This window comes from Athene noctua, chromosome 24 (assembly GCF_965140245.1).
Source record: "Athene noctua chromosome 24, bAthNoc1.hap1.1, whole genome shotgun sequence".
NCBI lineage: Eukaryota > Metazoa > Chordata > Aves > Strigiformes > Strigidae > Athene > Athene noctua.
In genome coordinates, this window is record NC_134060.1 from 8,109,558 (window position 1) to 8,130,879 (window position 21,322).

General features: G+C 42.9%; 1 protein-coding gene across 4 annotated transcripts in view; it reads right to left on the reverse strand.

Moving 5' to 3' along the window:
- The window catches only part of EYA3 (EYA transcriptional coactivator and phosphatase 3), a 63,401-nt gene that overhangs the window by 7,700 nt on the left and 34,379 nt on the right, over nt 1-21,322 (reverse strand). For 3 of the 4 annotated variants that reach the window (XM_074925890.1, XM_074925891.1, XM_074925892.1), the window contains exons 5-13: nt 20,750-20,816; nt 19,806-19,948; nt 13,927-14,064; nt 9,261-9,343; nt 7,623-7,806; nt 4,890-5,029; nt 3,050-3,133; nt 2,475-2,564; nt 199-257 (exon numbers count right to left, since the gene is read on the reverse strand). In XM_074925890.1, the coding sequence (XP_074781991.1) occupies nt 199-257; nt 2,475-2,564; nt 3,050-3,133; nt 4,890-5,029; nt 7,623-7,806; nt 9,261-9,343; nt 13,927-14,064; nt 19,806-19,948; nt 20,750-20,816 (988 nt within the window). The remainder of the gene's footprint in view (nt 1-198; nt 258-2,474; nt 2,565-3,049; nt 3,134-4,889; nt 5,030-7,622; nt 7,807-9,260; nt 9,344-13,926; nt 14,065-19,805; nt 19,949-20,749; nt 20,817-21,322) is intronic. The other variant, XM_074925893.1, reaches the window with a different exon arrangement.

A 21,322-nucleotide genomic window follows, 5' to 3' on the forward strand; every position in this document is an offset into this window, starting at 1 on the left:
AATATAATTCACACTATAATTCCAAAAATCTTAATGTTTTGTAGATCTTCAAAGAAATACCACCCAGCAAACAAACACTGCCAAATTTCCTCCCCTGCTCAATGCTAACCTCCACCCCATAACCCCATTTGGGTTTGAAGTCTTCACAAAAGCCAGATTACATCACCTATACATGTCATGCATTCGTCAATACACCACCTTAAATCTTGGCCATTGTCATCAGATGCCACGTCTTCTATGTGTACCTGGTCACACTCCTGTTTAAGAAAAAAATAAAGTCACACTGTTGTACTCCTGGAATATACTGAAATTTGCAGACTAAAAAAAGTGTGATATAAAACAATCCCCTCACGTTTCCCAACAGCAACAAACCAGGCCACACTGCCTCCACAAAGCTACACACAGCTTCTACTAGCTTTGCCTTCCAGTACTAGGTTTTACTTCTCAGCACCTACAGGTCCTTGCCAAGACTGGGATTTGAAGTACTAGGAAAATCTGGAAAAATCATGTTTCTATGACATTTTGAGTTGTCTACAAAAAAGGAATCCTGACACTCATTAAACAGGTTGGACTCAAAGCTCACTTGTGGTTTGAAATCCTTTTGCCATTTCACAAAAGCCCAAACAAACCCCAAGACCACATTATCTAGTCAAGTACTGGTATTACATTTCACCAACACAACGGTCAATTCCCTTACAGGAGAGCCACAGCACAAACCCTGAGTGAAAGAAACATCAGCATGGTGGCACTGCCAAGATTCTGGTGCTTAGCACAGCCCAGTTAACCCAGAGATAAATTGCAAATACCTTAGGAGAGGAAGTGAGTTCTTCCTATTTCAGAAATTTCCCACTGCTGCTACTAACCAACACTACAGCAGTAAGTGCTGTTGTTGATCATAAAGTTAACATACCAATGATTACCTTTCCACACAAGAGACTGTATTTGATGTGTTTTGGGTTTTGTTTGTTTTGTTTTTTTCTTCTGTGGCAGGGAGGTAACTGTCATTACCACCTACTCAAAGTTCACAGCTGCAAGTAGTCACAGCCACAAATGAAAACTTCATTTAAGTTTCTATTTGCATCAACAACATCTCATTTTCCCATGATGTGCATCAGTGGCGCACCTACAATTAACTGTACACTACCCATATCCAGCCTTCCTAAGCTTTAAACTAGTCCTGTAAATTCTGCAAATTAAGTCCAGGAGTCCATATTCATGGACTCATATCAAAGAAGAGTGATGCTCGGGGGGCTGGAGCACCCCCTGTGAGGACAGGCTGGGGGAGTTGGGGGGTTCAGCTGGAGAAGAGAAGGCTCCGGGGAGACCTTAGAGCGGCCTCCCAGGGCTGGAAGGGAGGAGGGACTCTTGGTCAGGGAGTGTGGGGATAGGATGTAGGGTAACGTTTTAAACTGACAGAGGAGAGATTTAGATCAGATCTAAGGCAGAAATTCTTCCCTGTGAGGGGGGTGAGGCCCTGGCACAGGCTGCCCAGAGCAGCTGTGGCTGCCCCCTCCCTGGAAGGGTTCAAGGCCAGGTTGGACGGGGCTTTGGGCAACCTGGGCTAGTGGAAGGTGTCCCTGCCTGGGGCTGGGGGGTTGGAATTACATGATCTTTAAGGTCCCTTCCAACCCAAACCATTCTGTGATTTTTGTGATAAGACATGAGTCAGGTAATTTGCTATTTCCAACCATTTAATACCAGATTCTGGCATTCTTCACACCTTTCTGAATAGGTTGCATCACTGTATCCACTACTATCTGATACTATTTCACAGCACAGCATAGAGCACTGCCATGATGAAAGCAAAGATTTATATTCAAATTCTGTGGAACAGGTGTAGAACAGTGAGATGGATTTAATACTGCATGTGGAAGAGGACAGGAGCTGACCAGAAGTCCATGAGGCAGGATGGGAATGGGAGAGCAGCAGAGACAGCTTGCAAGAATGAAAAACGGAGGGTGCTGCGGGACCTCTCGGGTTACAGCATGCCTGTCTGTGGAACCGTGTCCTTCACAGCTGTTACACAACCTACTGAGGCACTGGCTGAGCTGCCAAGACTTGTATTCTGTCCTTGGCTTAGTTAAAGCCCCTGAGAACTGACATTCTCAAGATCACCTTTTTCCGCACATCTCTGGTCTCCATTTCAAAACCGGATCAGTGAAGGCAAAGTGCTTACCAGTCCAGAATGCGAATGTAAGACAAAGCAGACATCACTCTTTTTATTTATACAGGTTCAAGTAGAAATCTATCAGAGAGCTAAGAGAGCTCATGACACTAGAAGTCTGTAGAATGCCTGTCTCAGATAAAAGAGTACACCTCTTCCACTTGCTTGTGCTTAGAAGCACTTCAGATTTGGCAGGCTGTTATGTTTCAGCATTAAGTGGCTCTGAAGCACAACAGCCCTCACAAGCAGTGCAGTGTAATTCTAAGAAGGAAATGTGGAGTTTTGCCTTTCAAAAACATTTGCCATGTACCTCCAAGTCATTGAAAAACAAATGAGTATCAGCTACTTCAAAAATCATCTCCTCCATGGACAGACCTGAGCCAATCACTAGAGTTGGATCCTGGCAAAACAAAAAGAGAAAATGTAAATTCACAGTGGTTACAGGCAGAAGTCAATAGTGATAAATCAGTTACATTGCACAGTCTCCACTGTATATCAAGCCTGATGTAATTCTATCTGCATACAATGGTGGAACTACAACTTTCCTAATATTTTAAACAACTCGATTGAAAAAAAACCCAACCACATTCTGGTAATACACTGACCCAAAATGTAACAAAACACTTCAGTACAGCATAGCAGAGACTGATGCATTTTCAGAGGCAACAAAGACTTTTATTGTTAGAAGGGAAGTGTTTGTAATGTCCATATCCCAGCTCTGTATAAAGCCAAATTTAGTATTCTTTCCCCATCCCAAACAATAAGTTAAAAGGATCACCTTATATATTTAATACAAAGTATCATTTTCTACTCCTTTTCCAAAGATTAACATTTAATTCTGCATGACAGATAACAGTTTTTCTTCTAAAGAAAAGACAATATTACCTTGCCATATTTTTGAGCATAAGACCCTGTGAGAAGTGAATGGAAGATTATGATGGTTTCATCCAGGTCCCAGAGAAACACTCGCTGCAGAGAGAATAAAAGCAGGTTAGAACTGAGATATTCCAAACCCTGAGCTACATGAAAGGAGCAAATTTTAGGGTTCATTTTGTGGTTATGCTTTTTACCGATATTAAACAACAGTATCCATCTTACAGGCTGAACACACTATTAAACTCTTTCAGTTTACTGCAGTGGACTTTATACACTGCTATAGTGCAACTTACACACTCAGAGTAAGACTCTCTTGGTCAAACTATTTCAAAAGTTTCTCTTACTTTTATAGTTATAAAAGCAAAAACTTAAGAGTGCTTATGAACTTTAGAGCCCTGCTAAGGCAGAAGTTTACAGTCTGTGATCTGGAGAGCACCAGGTAAATGACCTTGGTGTTTACCACAGACACCTCTGTTATGATAAATAAGGAGGACTGGCTGCCATGAGGAATAGCAGAGTTTCAGTACAGAAGGACTTTGATATACTTGAGAAGTGGGCCAAGAAAAACTAGAAGAATTTCAATAACTGCAGATTCTGCCTGTGGGGTAGAATAACTCCTCATATTGGTCTGGGCTAGAAGGAGCTGGAGGGGACAGTGGACACCAGACGCAGCATGAGCCAGCAGCACACTCTTCCTGTGGGTAAGATGAACTGTGTACTGGGGAATACCCAGAGTGCCCAGCTGATAGAAGGAAGGTGCTGACTCACCCTACTTGGCGCTGGGAAGGTCACCCCAGATTGCATCCCCAGTTCCAGAGGTAGCTAGAGGTGTGTGAGGTAACTAGAAAGTGGCCAGCAGAAGGCTGGGATGGTCAGCAGCCTAGAGGAGAGGCTGTGATGGTTCACCTTGGCAAAGAGGAGACTAAGGGTGATCTAACAGCAGACCACAGATCGCAAAGAAAGGGAACTGCAAAGATGATGAGGACAAGTTCTTCTCACTAGTGGTAGATGGAAAATTGCTGTGTAAAAAGAAGGGGAGATTTGCAGCTTGGGAGATTCCAGTTGGAGACCAAACCTCCTTCGCCAGGTGGGTATGGTGGTCCTGGGACAGATCACTAGACAGGCACAGGATCTCCAATCATGGAGGTTCTCAAGACTCAGCTAGACAAAGCCATGGTTCTAGTGCTGGGGACAGCCCTGCTCTGAGCAGGAGGCTGTACTAGAGACATCCAGATGTCTCCTCCATTGACACCACTATGATTCCAAGGCACATGTAAGTGATGTCTGTCATGGACCATGGAGAACTCATTTGGGCCAGTTCTCGGAAAACATGGGCCATGGGAATTTCCCAGATAATCTCTTAGTACATGGAAGACATGGACGTGTTGGAGCGGGTCCAGAGGAGGGCCACAAAATGATTTGATGGATGGAACACTTCTCCTGTGAGGAAAGGCTGAGAGAGTTGGGGTTGTTCAGCCTGAAGAAGAGAAGGCTCCAAGGAGACCTTATTCCGACCCTTCAATACCTAAAGGGGGCTTATAAGAAAGATGGAGACAAACTTTTTAGTAGGGCCTGTTGAGATAAGACAAGGGGTGGCCAGGGCCTGTTGGACAGGACAAAGAAAGAGGTGGTAAGATGCCCATCCCTGGAAACATTCAAGGTCAGGTTGGACAGGGCCCTGCCCATTGAAGGGGGGTTGGACTAGATGGCCTTTAAAGATCCTTTCCAACCCAAACCATTCCATGATTCCCTTCCATTTCCACAGAGGTAGGACAAAAGAAAGAGAGGAGGACTTTTACCAATACACTATTCTGCAAAACTACCTGTAGAAAACAAGATTACTATTTACCTCCAGTTCACTGTCCTGTGAGGAGGAGGTATCTGCTTTCCTCTTCCCCCTGTTCTTCCCAGGGATGTTTTTTCTTGCCTGCTCATCTAACTCTTTACTTGCTGTTGCTCTTGATAATGAAGGACTTGTGGATGCATCTCCTAGAAGAAAGAAATCACACAGCTCTCACCCCCTCATGTCTCAGAACAAACACCATCATAAAGCTTGTAGAATTTGGTCACAAACCTCCTTTGAAAAGGTAAGATGCTATCTTTATTGATGCAGTAGTAGTTGAACCCTTATTAAAACATTAATTCTTTGTCCCGTTGTTTCAAAACAGCTCTGTCTCCTCAACTCGGTCCACCAGGACTGAGCTACTTGCTGCATCCTGCCTGCACCAGAAAGCCTTAAGGCCTGTAACCCCTCAGCTCTCTCACTACCCTGGAACTGGTTTTACTCAATAGGTTTTTTTAATACTTCTTGAGAGAGCACCAGAAACCCCCAGGCTGGGATGACTGTACAGAGTATTTAATGATGCTTCTCCCTTCCAGATTTCCTGGACTAGTCAAAGGCCTTTTGTGTCAAGCATCACTATACAATGCACGCTGCTTCCACCCCCCATACACTACTCACTTCTGTGCCACTGGTAGCCTCTGACTAACAGCTACACAACAGCCAGCACTCAGAGTTATCTGGAGTGTGTTAATCACACACAAATCCACAACATGCTAATATGAACCAGATATACTTAGACTACAGCTCCACTGGCCTATCCAAGAATTAGTAAAGAATAACAGGGATGATCTTGGCCCTGGAGACACAGACTTGGCCACGCACCATGGCCATGGCTGACGAGATACATTATGGAGCCTATTCTGCTACTGTAAGAACACCCCTCCCAGGGAAAGAGTAAAGAACCACCATAAAAAAAAACCAAAAAAATCAATGCTTTGATGTGCAGAACATTATGACTGTGATGAGAGATACTCTCTGAATCCTTTAGTAACAGTTCAGGCAGAAGAGTTAACATCCCAGACATCTGCCTAACTAGTTCAGAAATAGGACCAGAACTGCAGTGGGAATGTAGAGGGCACAGGGGACTTGAAAGACCTTGAATTCAGTCTGGGTCTGAGATGATATATTGTAATTCCTATAAAAATTCATGCAAACTGGTGAACTTGAAGAACTCCTGAGTTAACAAAATGGCACTGAAAACGTTAATTACTGGGCCATTCCCTTTTCAGTGCCTTGAAATAACAACTCAATTCTTTAGGTTGTAAACATCAAATAAGAACAAATTCTCATGGGTAAATCTGCTACTGCTCACCCCAGCTAGAGGGCAACTGCTCTGAAAGAGAGAAAGTGCCTGAAGCACCATTCTCCTTGATTTACATCATGGCATGGTGTTTGCCATCCCTGTCTGCAGCATCCCGTAAGGTGAAGGTGAGAGAGGTCTGGAACTCCACTGAGTTCAAGACTATCAGTTTGTATGCTTTGCTCCCTGGCAGCCACCCATCCCTGCTTTCAGGTTGCTTGAATGAGTTTGAGGGCTTGGCAGAGCTCAGGTACTACCAATGGACTCGGTGAAGATGGAGAAGGCAAAATGGTGCTAAGGCAATCACTCACCACCTTCCACAAGCAGGCTGATGCCCAGCCGATCTCCGAGCAAGAGCCACCTTGGAAGCTAAACCTCACCCGACCCTTCTTCCTCTACTTCAGTTTCTATCGCTGAACACAACATCATAAAGTATGGGAAATCCCTTCAGTCGGCTCAGGTCAGCTGTCCCAGCTGTGTCACCTTCTTGTCTACCCCCAGCCTGCCTGCTGGTGGGGTACAGAGGGGAAAAAGCCTTGATGTTGTACAAGCATTGTTCAGCAGTAACCAAAACACTGGTGTGTTATCAACACTGCTTTAGCCATGAACCCAAAACACATGGAACGAGCACAGCTGCTATGAAGAAAGTTAACTCCATCCTGGCGACACCCAGGGCACAAACAAAAACGAACAGAATCTGTATTTTTCTTTCCCAGCCTACCAATGTACAACAAGCAGCAGTTTTCAATTTAAAATTGTTCAACAACACAGGAAGAATCTCGTAACTCCTTGCGTAAGACACCAGAAGCACTAAGTCTTTGCTCTCATCCTTGTGAAGTTTAGAAAGCTGCATTTTTGGTGAGGAAATTTTAGACACCACCACTGCGGTTGGCACATGACACAGCATTAGTGGAAAAGGCCAGCCAAGGATGTGACTTCTCTAGAATAATCAATTAAATCTTTTCAATCCACTTCTACATCTCTTCTCTTACCAGCTAAAATCTCCTCCCCCTGACAAGTACCAGGTAACTGAATACCTGGCTGCAGGAAGGAAAGAGCTAGCAGGAGCTACTGAGACTGGATACCATCAGCTGCCCTAAGTGAACACCCAGCCCAACACACGACAGAATCAGCAGTCCCCAGGGAACTGCTGTTGGCAACTCTTCGAGTCACCCCTGGAATTCCTCTCCCTGGGGCATTCGGAGCACGTGGTAGGTGTCTCCTGAATCACAGCAGCGTAGGACTTCCAATACATAAGCTTGGCTGGCCCACCATAATCCGCACACCAGTGAGACCTGACAAGGGAAAGCAGACATCCTGTCCAGGCCAGTACACAAAAGTGCTGCAATCACATTTTAGAAAAAAGTTTTCCTCGTGTCTGCACACTGTACTGTTTATCACAGGTATTTCTGTTTGTTAAAGAAAGATCCAACCCTTACCGGAGGAATGTCTCTGCACTGTCCGTGTAGGCACCATGGCATTTGGTTTCTCAGCTGGGTACGTGGCTGTTGCTAACGCAGTACTCTCTGTGTTGCTGTCTGCTGGTACTACGACTCCAAAGCCAGAACTCGGGTAACACGTCTGGTACTGACTTTGGCCAAGGATCGTGTACGTAGGATACTCCTGTTAGAGGAAAAGATTAGTTGGGATAGGATGCATCTTTCAGAAAACACTATATATTAAGACTTTTATGCTAGACTATGCCTGTCAAAGAGAAACCCCAGCAAAAGCCCAGTCTGACTTTACACTATTTCTTTCCGCACATGCGAGGGTTGAGAGCTCTGACTTCCCAACGGCCCGCTGCACAGGCAGGTTCTGCAGACAGGAGAGCAGCAATCACAGGGCCGTTCTTCTGCCTCCAGTTTCTTCAAAAATGAATTAATTATGAATGATGTGGCAGTAACAGGGAAGTACTGAGTGGATGTTAAGACATCAGTACACTTTGTCTGTACTCTGGAATTCGTGGTTTTGTCTTGCGTTTTACTTTCTGATACCAGATGACAGTGACACAAAGTGGTCTTGGCCGAGGGTGCCATCCCAGCCACGAGAGCTCCAGGATAAACTGCCTTTACTCATGGCCTGATTTCAGCAAGCAATTATTTTGCATGCTGTGATTAAAGGTATCCATTTATGAAGACTATGTACTCATTTAGGAAGAGATCACTGAGCACCTGAAGCTGTGCTTGAGGATTTTAATTTCTGCTACTGATAGTAAAGAAAGCAGCCACCCCAAATGGCACGTCACACTGTTCTGGCACACTCTGCACTCCTGATTCCCTCAAAGAGCAACCTGGATTTGCAAACCAGGTACTGTTTGAACTATTGAAAGAAAATCTCTTTTTTCCCCTTATAGCTCCAAGGAAGTTTATGTTAATGAAATAACTAAAAGGCAGCAGCATAAGCATACAAGAATTTTTATGCATGCATTGTATTTTCTATGCTTCCTGTATTCTCCTTCTGCAAAACTGTGACATTGAAGGGTTCCTCTAAATATTCAGAATGGCAGTTAACCACTGACAGTGCTGTGTACTACCCACAGCAGGTCACAGTCAGGGGGAAGGGCCCTGTGCTAGATGCAAGGCTTTCTGACTTTGTTTTGTTCTAGCACCATCAGAATGCATCTCCTACTTTACTGGGGCTTTTTTAATTAGTTTTGTTTGTGTACAACCTATTTTCCTCCTTGCTGAGGGAGAACAAAGGATTTCAAGAAAATTGATAATTATAATCAATCCTCCCTGTAGGTTTGGTTCTCAAAACAGTTCTGTAATTTCTTCTCCACTGTCTCTCTTGCAGAGATCTCAGTAGCCTGTTTAAGATTCACCACACAGCCTGCAGACAATGAAACAGCTTTGAACAGATGAAGTGAGTTTGTTGCAAAGGCCAAAGGGAAAAGCATCATGGTCAAAGAGATAGCATGAGTAATTCTGCTGACTTAGATACTGAGCCCTGTAACTCTAACACCCATTGTGCTCCATCTGAAGTGATGAAAATATTTGTCTTTCCTTTGTTAGCTTTGAGTAATGTGTTAAACAACGGTGAAGGAGATGCTGCACATAAATATAACAAGGAAGTTTTACCTGTGAGATGCTGGCTACTGCTGATGTGGAAACATTAACAACAGTTGAGGATGTAGAGACAGGACTGGCATTGGTAGTTGATGCTGTAAAATTAAGAATTACTGCATTAAATGCTTCTAGAAAAGCACAAGAGACGAGACCAACCCAAATTGTGGAACAAGTACTTACTAGCTTATGTGCAAGCATTTGTGCTTCCAGCAGCACTCTTGTAACAGCCAAAAAAGAGTTGGAGTGTATTCTGAAACCAGTAATATTTCAACTGGGCTTACAGGGAAGGAGAGGTACGACGTCTTTAAAAAAAGTACTTTCAAATGTTTCAGAAACCTTTCCTTCCATGCCTGCTAAGCAACTGGAGTATAACTGACATAGTTTCATGCCTTTACTAAAAGTTTTGAGAAGGCAATAATCACATTCTGATGTTCAATTAGTAGCAGTTGAATATTAATCAGAATAATCAGTAAAATGGATATGAATGTGTTTAAATCAGTTCTGATAAAAAATACTATTTTTGCATTGGACTTAGCATATTTAGTCTAATTAGATAAAAGTTCAAGGAAACAGTAAAAATATTTCAAATAGTATAAAAAGGGTGCTTCCTACTGGAGAAAGCAAACATATTTCCCCATATGCCTGTGAGACTACAACTGTTTCTTGGATGAGATTTTCTGTCAACAGCTTGCAGGTCAAATTATTCGAGACATGTAGTTGTTAGTATAAATTTTAAGATGTTTAATAGCCTTCACGTCACTGAATTCGGCTGTTCCAAAACACAGAAGAGGCTGCTAGAGCAGTCTGGGAACACCAGTCATTTAGCAGATTTTGTGGTTTTACAGCCACAGGGCCACTCCATTAAACATTACTTCCCATGGGGTTTTGGGACCCTCAAGGATTAGTGAAAACAAATAATGAAATCAGCATGAACAAAATCATGATGCACTAAACCAGGTGCCACAAGGAAGTATTTTCTTTTGCTAAACCTTCTTTCTCTGCACACAACTGAAACTAAAAATCACTTTTAGATGCTTATAAAAAGACTTGCAGATATCCACAGTATCTACCACCACTCTGAGAAAAGCCCTCACTTTCTGCAAATAGTACCCATGTGGAATTCACCCCAAGACTGAAGAACTCAAGCTTCTGAAGGTTTCAGTCCTTCTACCCCAGGGAAACAGATCCCACCATGAACTCTTATCAATGTATGTTGTGTTATGGCAAGCACAGATACTACCTGGTGAACAGCTCCTGGAAAGAGGATTGGATCCAAAATATGCCTCAAAAAAGATGAAAAACAAAAGAAGTATATCTTAAAAGAGGTGTAGAAATACATAGCATTTACAAGAGGTGAGAAACATGAAGGGTGGCATCTCTGCGGAAGCAGAAAAAAAGGTTTAGTAATTAGCCCCTGGGAATTGCCTCATAGATAGGAGCAGCAGTGTTCAAAAACAGATGGGAGAGAACTTCGGGGGGAGAACCTTTAGAAGGAAAAAAGGCTGCACTGCAACAGCAGTAATGGTAATGAAGACAGTCAAGTACCTACAGTACGACCTACAGTAGCTATGCAGCTGCTAGAAGCACAGCTGTGAGAGTAAGGTACCCATCACGGATACTCCTCATAAGCATCTGCTAGAGAACAGGGATTAGTTTCCAAATAAAACTCCTTGCAACATGTTACTGAAACGATCAAGGCTGCTATTACTTTAAGAAAATGTCACTTCCTAGGGCACTGAGAAGAGCAGCTCTCTGGAAAAGATTCTTGCTAATGCAGAACAAACCTGCCATGAAGTCGGAGGAGATGAACTATCCAGAAGACAGATCATTTTACCACCTCTCTCAAGATTATCACGGAGAGCAAACAGAAAGCAATTCTCATCTGTAATGCTCTGAAGAGGCTGCTCCTCCACCGAGATAGATAACAGAAGTTAAGAAATCATAGAAAAAAGATTCCAAGTGCTGGAATTCTGGTAAAAACACAGATACCCTCACATGAACTTCATTGTTTATCTTAACTCTGTTGTCCTTCCAACATTTTTTTTAATTACCCGTTATCTACACAGTGCTACAAATCACAACTTTACAAACAGCTCCCACTACACAGATTAACAAATCCTTTCTGCACTGTGGGTCAGTTGTTTTAACTATGAATGGGCCAAAACCATACAGAAATGTTTTGCACAGATGTGCCAAAAGGGACCACTTCATGATCTCAGGCTTAAAAGACCAGCAAACACTAGTACTGCCTTGAAGCTGCCATGACTCTTTTTCTCTTCTCCTCTCTTTCTCCCCCACTTCCAAACCTCATCCTCAGACCTCACATCCCTAACTTCCCTGCTTTATTCAACCCATTTGGTTTTGCTTCAGTCGTTTTCAAAGATGTTTCAACCTGCTTCATGTGCTAGGGAAGGGAAATTGCAATCAATGGATTTTATGTTTCACTTGGCTGCTTTGCTCTCACAGGGAAGGAAGAGGTGAGGCAAGAAGCAGCTGTTCCTCCCACGTTGCTCCCAGTGCTTCCAAGCACCTCTGACATGCCACCATGGCCACAGCTCAGGTGAGTACAAAAAACAAAATTTAGTCACTAAGTGCATCTGACCATTTACCAGGGTTCAAATATCACATTACTTCAGTCCAGCATCTGCAGACTAAACCATACCCATGGCACTGAGATACACCTCTGGTGGGACAGCAGCGTGGTACAACTGTGTATCACCCTACTACGGTGGCTGGAGAGAAAAGAGAGATTTTCAAGACATTAGTAATAAAGCAACCGTATCCATCCTTCCAGCTCCTGCTCTCCACCACCTCCCTTGCACCAGCCAAGTACTGACCTGACCCCTCAGCAGGCTGCTTGCTAATTTGACGAAAAGGAAATGTAGCAAATCTGAAAAAAGAAGAGTTTCAAGCTGGTTTGCAAAAAGTTTTTCAAAGAAGTGATAGCATTTACACAATTTGGGTGACTTTTTCACACTTTCAAAGAGCAGCCTGCAGGAAAACTCTCCTCCAGCCACACATTCTCACAGCAGCACAGGTCGAACAGTTTAAAGTCCTGCTGCAGAGCAAGGCCTGACGGTGGCTCTGTCACGCCACCCATCCCCAGCGACTCACGGCTCCCCATGGTACTTGTTGTGCAGAACCATTTCTGACACTTGGCAACTAAAGCTGGTGCTGTAAAACACTATAACTCATTCTGCCAGTGGGAGTACCTGGAGGAGAGTTATGTTTGAAGGAAGGTAGTATTTCCAGTGTTGTCTTGCTCACGTTATGAATGTGAAAAGTAAATTAAGGATAAATAGTACACGGGGCCTTTTACTGTCACAATGACGCAAGCTGAGCAAGTACCATGACATACCACATGGCCTTCCTATCAATGAAAGATATGCTAAAACCCACTTATTGCTAATTTTAAGAGTTATACTCCTTTACTTGGCACTCATTAGACCACATCTGGATATGGCATTCAGTCGGGGGCCTCAAGCACAAGAAATATGTTGATAAAATTCAGTGAGTCTGGCAAAGAGCCACCAAAACAGTCAGGAAGCTGGAGCATGGGCCCTGCGAGGGACACCTGGGGGGAGCGGGACTGTCCAGCCTGAAGAAGAGATGGCTTTGGGGGACCTGACAGAACCCTGCTGGTACCTGCACAGAGGTTATCAAGAAGACAGAGCCAGGCTCTTTTTGCAGGTGCACAGCAGGAGGAGAGAAATGGTCACAATGTGAAAGAGGGGATGCTCCAAGCTGACAGAAGAAAAAAAAGTTTCACCATGATGACAGTCAGGTACTGGAATTGGTGAAATCTCCATCCTCGGAGGTTTTTGAGACCCAACTGGATAAAACCCTGAGCAACCTGTTCTGAATTCAGTGTCAACTCTTCTTTGAGCAGGAGGCCGAACTAAAGATCTCCTGAAGTCCCTGAATTATTCTATGGAAATATCACACAAGAAACAGATTAAGAAATCCTTAAATGCTTTTTAAAAAACTACAAAGAAAGAGACAAATTTTCACAATTCATGACCCAAACATCAATGACAAAAATCCAGCCTAAAAAAAAAAAAACCAATTTGCACATATTTGCCACAAGCAATAATATTCCATTATTCATCTAACTGGCACATTTACTCCTAAAAATCGCTTTGGAAGCTGGTGAAATTCAACATCTGGCTTCTTAGATGTGGTACTTCCAGCAGTTGGAATATTTGTAGGCTAGTTCTATACTGAGAAATTAACTTTCTAGCAGATCTACCAACCTGGGGGGGTGTGTGTACAACTGATGAGCCATCTACCTCCAGAAGTAATTTTTTAATTTTTTTTTTTAAATCCAATGTCAGTCAGTTTATTTCCTGACATCAAACTAAAGACCACCAACAAAGAGCTTGAGCTGCAAGAGCATTCCCAGTGAAGGCATGCAAGAACACAACATTTAGTCTCTTCTCCCCTTCCCCTTTGCTCTTCACCCTGTTAAGTCCATCAGCGTGGCACCAACAAGCCAGCCTGGTGCATACAGAGCTAGGTAGCAAATACAAACCCAAACACATACACACACACAAAGAGAGAAGTGGCAAAGTATAAAGAAGCATGCACAAACCAAGAACAAACGTGCAAGCCTCTCTATTTGTGGTATCTGGACTCAATTAGGTGGAGAGAGATGCAGATAAAAACCATGCCAAGTTACCTTCAATGGAATAAGAATAATGTGCTGGGCTGGGCTGGCTTGTGGTTAACCCTGTAGTGCAGGTAAGAACACTGTGCTGACTTGTAGATGGAGTCTGAATTAAACCACTTTCAGGTTTCATACCTGGCCACAGTGCACCTGAATCAGATAAATTGGACCAGTTACAAACAAATATGCTGGGACCAAACAGCATGCTGCTACCTCAGATTAAGATTTTTGCTTGTCACAAAAGCAAGTAACAAATCACACATGGAAAATGTTTAATTTCTGCAATGGTAAGTGCTGACTGTCAGGCATGGATTAGAGCTGCTGACAAAACTGGCTGAAAAAGAGAAAATTAAGAGCACCAACAAGACCAATTTCCAAAGCTTTCAACTAAAAATCTGTTAGTGTCACAGTAAGATTCACTGTCAGGTAGGTAAAAAGGAACTGCTAATCCCTCTGATGTTTGGGCTGAGTCGCCCAGCACAGAAAATGACCTATTACAGAGGGAGGCTGAAGTTGGTATCCATTAGGGTCAAAGTCAACACTTCCACTACTTAACTGGGCTTTAGCTTGAGTATTTTAAAACAATCCACAAGTCAGCGATTTTCAGAGACTGACAACAGTGAATACAGAGCTCAAAAAAAGGGGAAAAAAAAAAAATCTTCTAGATTTCCTGTCACTCAGGAAAGCATTTGTAACAACATTGGGCAAAGCAGAGAGACAGCAAAATGACTGTAATTCATCTGTACAAGGCACACATAGGCAGTGTGGTTTCAGCTCAGGTGCCATGTTAAGGTCTAGTCTGCTGCACTGACAGGGTGAAAACAGCATCGGACTGAAGTAGCTCAGGTCAGGCCTGGTTCTTCAGGGCGCTTCAGGCTTTTGTCTAAGTGTTTCCAGACCTACAGCCAAAGTCAAAGGCATTTCTCCCTGGCCCTGGTTAGAAAGCAGGAATCAGTTGAGAGGATCTACTTAAACAAGCAGGAGTGTGCAAAGCAAAGGGACAAATGATGTTTGGAGCTAGACACAAAGTTCAGGGCCAGCAGTAAGACCACCCTCCTTCTTAAACCCCCCAAAAAACAGTACCTGAAGCCACCTGCAGCCTTTCACCCCGCTAGCAGGACAAGCCACGGGCTACAAGCTCTAAGTCTCTTACCCAGAAGACACGTGAGACTCTCCAGAGCTGGACAAGAGCAGCAGCTTCAAAAGCTCACTCCATGCTGCAGCTCTGTCAGAACTAAATTCTGCAACAGCTCTTTGATTTATTTACATACCTGATCTTAAAGTGTTACCTATGAGTCAGATTAAGTCATTCACCTATCTGTACAGCCACATCAGGATTTTGATTCTTCAACTCTCAAGTTGCATCTTCATTACTGTTTCAAACCACTAGAACCATGATAATTAGCAAACAAAAGGGAAAAACTGATTTAAGGAAGACTGTAGCTATATTGCAGAAACTCCAGAGTAGAACATATGGGAAACAGATCGTCTAAGGAGAGTGGGACTTGCTGTATTTGTTTAGTCTGGAAAGGGAGTGTCACAATCTTCAAATAGCTGATTAGTTTTTAGAGGGGACAGTAACCAACAGTTCCATACAGTGCAAGACAGATGGACAAGGAGCAGACAGCAACATGAGACAGTCACAGGACACACAGAGGTGCCTAGTAACTGTGACAACGAAACACAAACCAACTCTGGATGCTGTAGGATAATTATCACATGAGGAGTGTAACACCAGGTCAAACACACACATCAGAGGTGTTGGCAGGGTTGGCTGGATGCAAGTGCAGGAGCTGACTCGGGTCGTGTGTTAAGGCACCTTTCAGCCCCTGCTTTCCAGGACTCTGTATATCTCTCAGTATATCCTGTATCTTTGTACGTCTCTCAGTGTAGACAAGTTCTCTTTTCCACACAGCAAGGCACACTCCTGGCCTGATGGCACGTGTCCTTCCCTCTCATTCTGCAAGACAGCACTTAGCTAACACAGCCTCAAGGATGACAGAGACGAAGCTGGGCAAGGGGAAACAAGATCCCTCCATGTCCAACAGCAGAACCCCAGGAGAATGTCACAGGACACGTCTGTGTACATGGAAAGGCCCCACCAGGATAGCCCATCAATTGTAGGTTTGTCCTGAGTTAATGTAAACCATCACATCCACAGTGTTTCTGACACCAACTTACAGACACACATATGCAGCTTGTATGTTGCTACTCTTATTTTAATGCTTCTTTAAGAAAATCTCTCCAGACCACAAGTATGTTCCATGGAGAACAATGCACCAAACACCATCAAAAAAGTATTACAGCAGAAGGAGGGGTGATAAATTGGCAAAAGCAAAGGTTACCTCTTCTCTGAAAGCAGCATCCTAACTCGAGTGATCTCTAGACTATTCTTGTGTTTGTGGGCTTGCTTGAATTTCAAACTTAAAATACATCTTCTTTGTTCCAGTTAGATGGAAACATCCGTAATGCCTTCTTTTTGGCACAGAAACAAATACACAGTGCAAAGTCATGCAAACCTCTGGAACAGGCCCTTTGATGCTGGTAAAACATCTGACCAATCTGGCCAAGTCCTCACCTGCTCGATGGAGATTTTGTGAGCAGAAACAATTTGTAGAATTTCCTCTGCATTGTGCAGGTTCAGTCCTCTACCCTTCACCTGTCCACCACACCATGCAAGGTCTATCTTCTCAGTATGATCGAGCAGGTACCACTCCAGCACGATTTCCATTATTGGAAATACAACTTTTAACATCTTCCTAACACTTAAATTCAGACTAAAAATTTAGGTATTTAATAATAGACCTCAAAATCCATACCAAGGCATTTCAGTAACTGATCACATTTCAAAAGATTTTTAACCAACAAAAGTTCCTATGAAGTCAACAGAAAATGCTGATCTCTTGCCTAGGTCTTCAGAGAATTTCTACTGTTACATTCATAATATAACACTGAAGCGGTTAAGTACCCCCAAATTCCAGAACCTTTGGATTAAAAAAACCCAAACATCCCCCCCCTCCCCAAACATCACACACATACAAAACACTAGCAAAACCCCCTACATCCTCCCTCCCCCAAAAATGTTAGAATTAAGTTGAAAACACCTTTTTAAACACCTTGGCCTAACACTTCAAGGGAGTGTATTTACATACACGTATTTACACATATTTGCCTTAAAAAAAACCCCAACACGTGACACAGTAAAACACCTAAGAACATACAAAGCAGCCGCAGTGCACCACCCACAACAAACTAGCAATAAACATCAAATAAATGAAGTAAAGGAAAACACCAGCCACTGTTCAGATAGAGCAAAAACCAGTGCAACAAGGCATTGAAACCAAAGTGCAGTCACCCGGGGATGAGGAGTACGTTCCAGCAACCATAACATGGGGTCAGGCATGGTTTGTAGGTAACAGACCATTGTGACAACACCCAACTACAACCAGACAAAAAGACAAGGAACAGTATTTAGAGAGACAGCAGACAAACTGCACTGGCAACTGAAGACTTTGAGTATGGACACAGCATCAGACTTCTCCGCACTGCTTCAGCTTTCCAGGGAAAAGCTCTTCTGGAGGAATGAAGGGAGCTCAGAAAACACAACAAGCAGACCTTCGGCTCCCCAGGACATGTAACACAGAGTCAACTAATTCCTCGTCCAACCAGAAATCCTGAGACATGAGAGGTGGTGGAGAGGGTCGGTTGTTTCTAAAAACCTCTGCTGCAGCAGTCATACTTGAACCTTACTGGCAGGGGCTGAACTAGAAATGGAGAAGCAGCAAATACCAACAGCCACCCAAATGACCCTACTCTCCTGAAGGGCCCTGAGTTGCTAATATAACAGCCCAACACTTGCACCCTGCAAAGCTCCCACTTTATGGTGTTCAAGTGATCAGTCAGAACAACATATCTCAGCATCAATACAGGGCAAAGGAGATTTGGGAGATCATGTTTGATTAAACCCTTGCATCCTAGATACTACAAAACCATTGCTTTCTTCCTAAGGACCCCTCAACCACAAGAAAATGGCTTTTCATGAATCCCAGGTGTATATATATGAAAAAAAAAGGCAGGCATGTAGATTCATTTTACATATTGACCTTTCTCATACCAATTTGTGCCGTATTACTTTAAACAGTATTAGTAATGTAACATGTCTAATAAAACGGAGCTCAGTTGGATTATCTTTTCTACATCATCTTTCAGACATACCATGACAAATCAATTATTTTGTAATTTATATAAAAAGTTCTTGCTCTGTCAGCAGCAAACAAAAGCCATAAATCACAAAATCTTAGAATCCCAGGTTGGAGGGGACCTCAAGGGCCATCTGGTCCAACCTTTGTTGGCAAAAGCACGTCTAGACAAGATGGCCCAGCACCTGTCCAGCTGAATCTTAAAAGTGTCCAAGGTTGGAGAATCCACCACTGCCCTGAGGAGATTATTCCAGTGGCTGATTGGTCTCATTGTGAAAAACTTTCCTCTTGTGTCCAGTTGGAAACTTCCCAGGAGTAACTTGTACCTATGACCTGTCTTTTCCACATCACTCCTTGTAAAAAGGGAGTCTCCATTCTCTTTATAGCCACCCTGGAACACAATGGTAAAGTCTCCCCTAAGCCTTCTTTTCTCAAGGCTGAACAAACCCAATTCTCTCAGCCTTTCCTCATGTTGTCAGTTTTATTCAAAGACATCTAGCTCTTCAGATACGTAAAAATTCACCCTTTTACACTTCAAGATACCACGATTTTAGCACTACAGATAAATCTGCAGGAGGGTCTGTTCATTCAGTTATGCAGCATGACCACAAGCCCCTGAGACAGACACTTCACGGCTGTCTCACAGCTGCGCGGCCCCCTGACAGCACACGCGGTGCGTGGGAAGGTGATGCTCTCCCCTCTCATCAGAGCTAGGTGCTAAGGGGAAAAACAGCCTCTGCCACCACACATATTTGAGAGCTGGCAACATTATACAATATTTACATATGAAATCAACCAGGGTTAAAAATGAAGAGAGAATTTAAAATACTGATTTTTAATAATCAGTTTAAAAATTTCATACATGCAGGGGGATAGCCAATCTATCCCCCTGAGGGGTATCTTCCCCAGTGCCTGACACTTTAATATACAGAGTACAAGGAAAGACCAGGCAGCTCCTTTCATTAGCTAACCCACTCAGAATTTAGATTTTTTTCTGTCTGTACTACTCATCCTCAACTCCCTTTATACATCACGGAAGAAGATGGCCATTATCTTCTAGAACAGACTAACACCCCAGAGGTGTGTTTCTCCCTCCGTTGCTATAAGGGAAGCACAGGGTGAATAATTCTGTCATTAAGCTTTAGCTGCTCAGTTGTAACAGGCCTCTTACCCTTCAAGCATCTGCAAAAACTGGGATGGCTAATAGAAGGATCAAGTATTAGAGCAACTTAAGCAAACTTATTTGCCTAGTAAACTTGGAAACATTTTAGTATGAAATCTACATTTGTTGAAAGATTAAATAACAAAGAAGTTATAATCCTGGCCAGCAAAAAGGAAAGGAAAAATGCCTTCAGCAGAGATGCTGTAGTACAGGGTCTTGCGTGATTTCACCGACAAGGGAAGTGCACAAACACAATTGGAGAAAATTATGATCCCAAACTAAGAACTATCTGGCAAGCTTCACGGGGAGACGCCCAAATTAATGTCAATGAAGAAAGCTTTGTGAGAAATAATATTTTATAATATGAAGTCCCATCTAGACATCAGTACAGATCAACAATTTAAGTTAGGCATGTGCTTTTCTACAAAACTCTTCTCTCCAATACACGTGGTTAAGCTTAACGCTGGCTTTTTAACGAGGCATAGGACAGTAATTTCAGGCACTAAGAAGTCTGAAAAGTTACTTCTTACCAAAAGGAGGTAGTCCATAGGTTTGGGTGGTCTGGGGGTAGATGGTGTAGGGCTGAGACTGCTGTAGTGCTTGGTACTGAGTCTGACCAGGGTAAGGGCTCATTGTTTCCGAAACAGGTACAGAAAGGATATGTGCATATGGCCTTATGAAAAAGAGAGAACAAAAGTAAAAAAGAACTATTTACACATGCATCTTTCAGCCTCCAAATCAGGAGACACACCAAAAAATTGCTTTAGAAAGGAGAAACAATACACACTGACAGGTGCTCTTAGTGTAGTAACTCACTTGTGTTTCCAATACAACAGGCTCTTGGTTTTCTATTATGCTGCCAGTTTCTTGTAGTGACACCAGGGGAAACTCTCTCCTCAATGATACGAGAGCACCAGTACTTATTCCAGGACTGGGAGGGCAGGGTGAGAAGGGAAGAACAAACTCCCCGTTCCAACAGGCATGAGCAATTAGTTCCACTAATCATGCCTCACAACACCAAATTCTAAAGCTAATACAATATAATAGTATGTGTCAAAATCACTGGAACACACAAACAGACTGTACAAAAGCAAGCGTGGGGGCTTAAAGCCTACTATGCTGCAGTGGGAAGAACTGTTAAGATCCCCAAATATGGTGAATGACGAGAAAATCCTGTATTCTCCTCCTAGTCATTTATGTGCAGTTTGTTTATTCCTCAAATGTTATGGGTATTATTCAACAACACTACTGAGTTGTTAGTTACTTGAAGGGACTCATTTACCCTTGTGATCCTAAAAGAACAGCCACTGAAGCCAAAGGGTGAATTGTATCAGCTTCAGTATCCACAGCAATGAGTATCTGTTGCCAGCACATATGAAAGCGTGATTTGCAGCATTACAGAAAGGCATAAAGATGCAAAAAGATTACTTCAAAAAGGAGAAGTACAGAATTCAGTAAAAATTGTTTGACTTACTTTGCAGAATACATTTGTGAGGTATAATCATTTGATGACCTTGGGATATAATCAGTGCACGTCATAACTGAAAAAAACCAGTTTGTATAATTACATAGGTGATTTCAAAACCCAACAAATAGTGGCAATTAAATATCAGCATGCACAGTACATTTTAACCAAGACAAAGGATTCACAAAGGCTTTTTAGTGCCTTGAATATCTGTTTCAAAGCAAATTCTCAAAAAATGCACTGTTAAACTGGCACAAAAACGTTTTTCTTGCCCGTTCACAGCAGGTAGATGATTCAGACAATACTATTTCTCCCTTCGTAACAATGTTTTTTCTCTTTACCAGTTGGTACTGTCATCTTTTGCAGCTGTCATGATAAAACTTTTAGTCGTGCCTAAAACCTTGCACATGCCAAAGGATCTTCATCTGTGCCAAGCTTAACACTGTGTCCCAGAGCAGAGACCAGGGCAGATGCTTGTTTTGCCAAACTTTCCTCTTCCCCTTCATTTTTCTACATACTCTCCCCTGAGCATGGCTCTAGCACCTGTCTTTCCTTTAAACAGGAGCAGTTTCCAGCTCAACA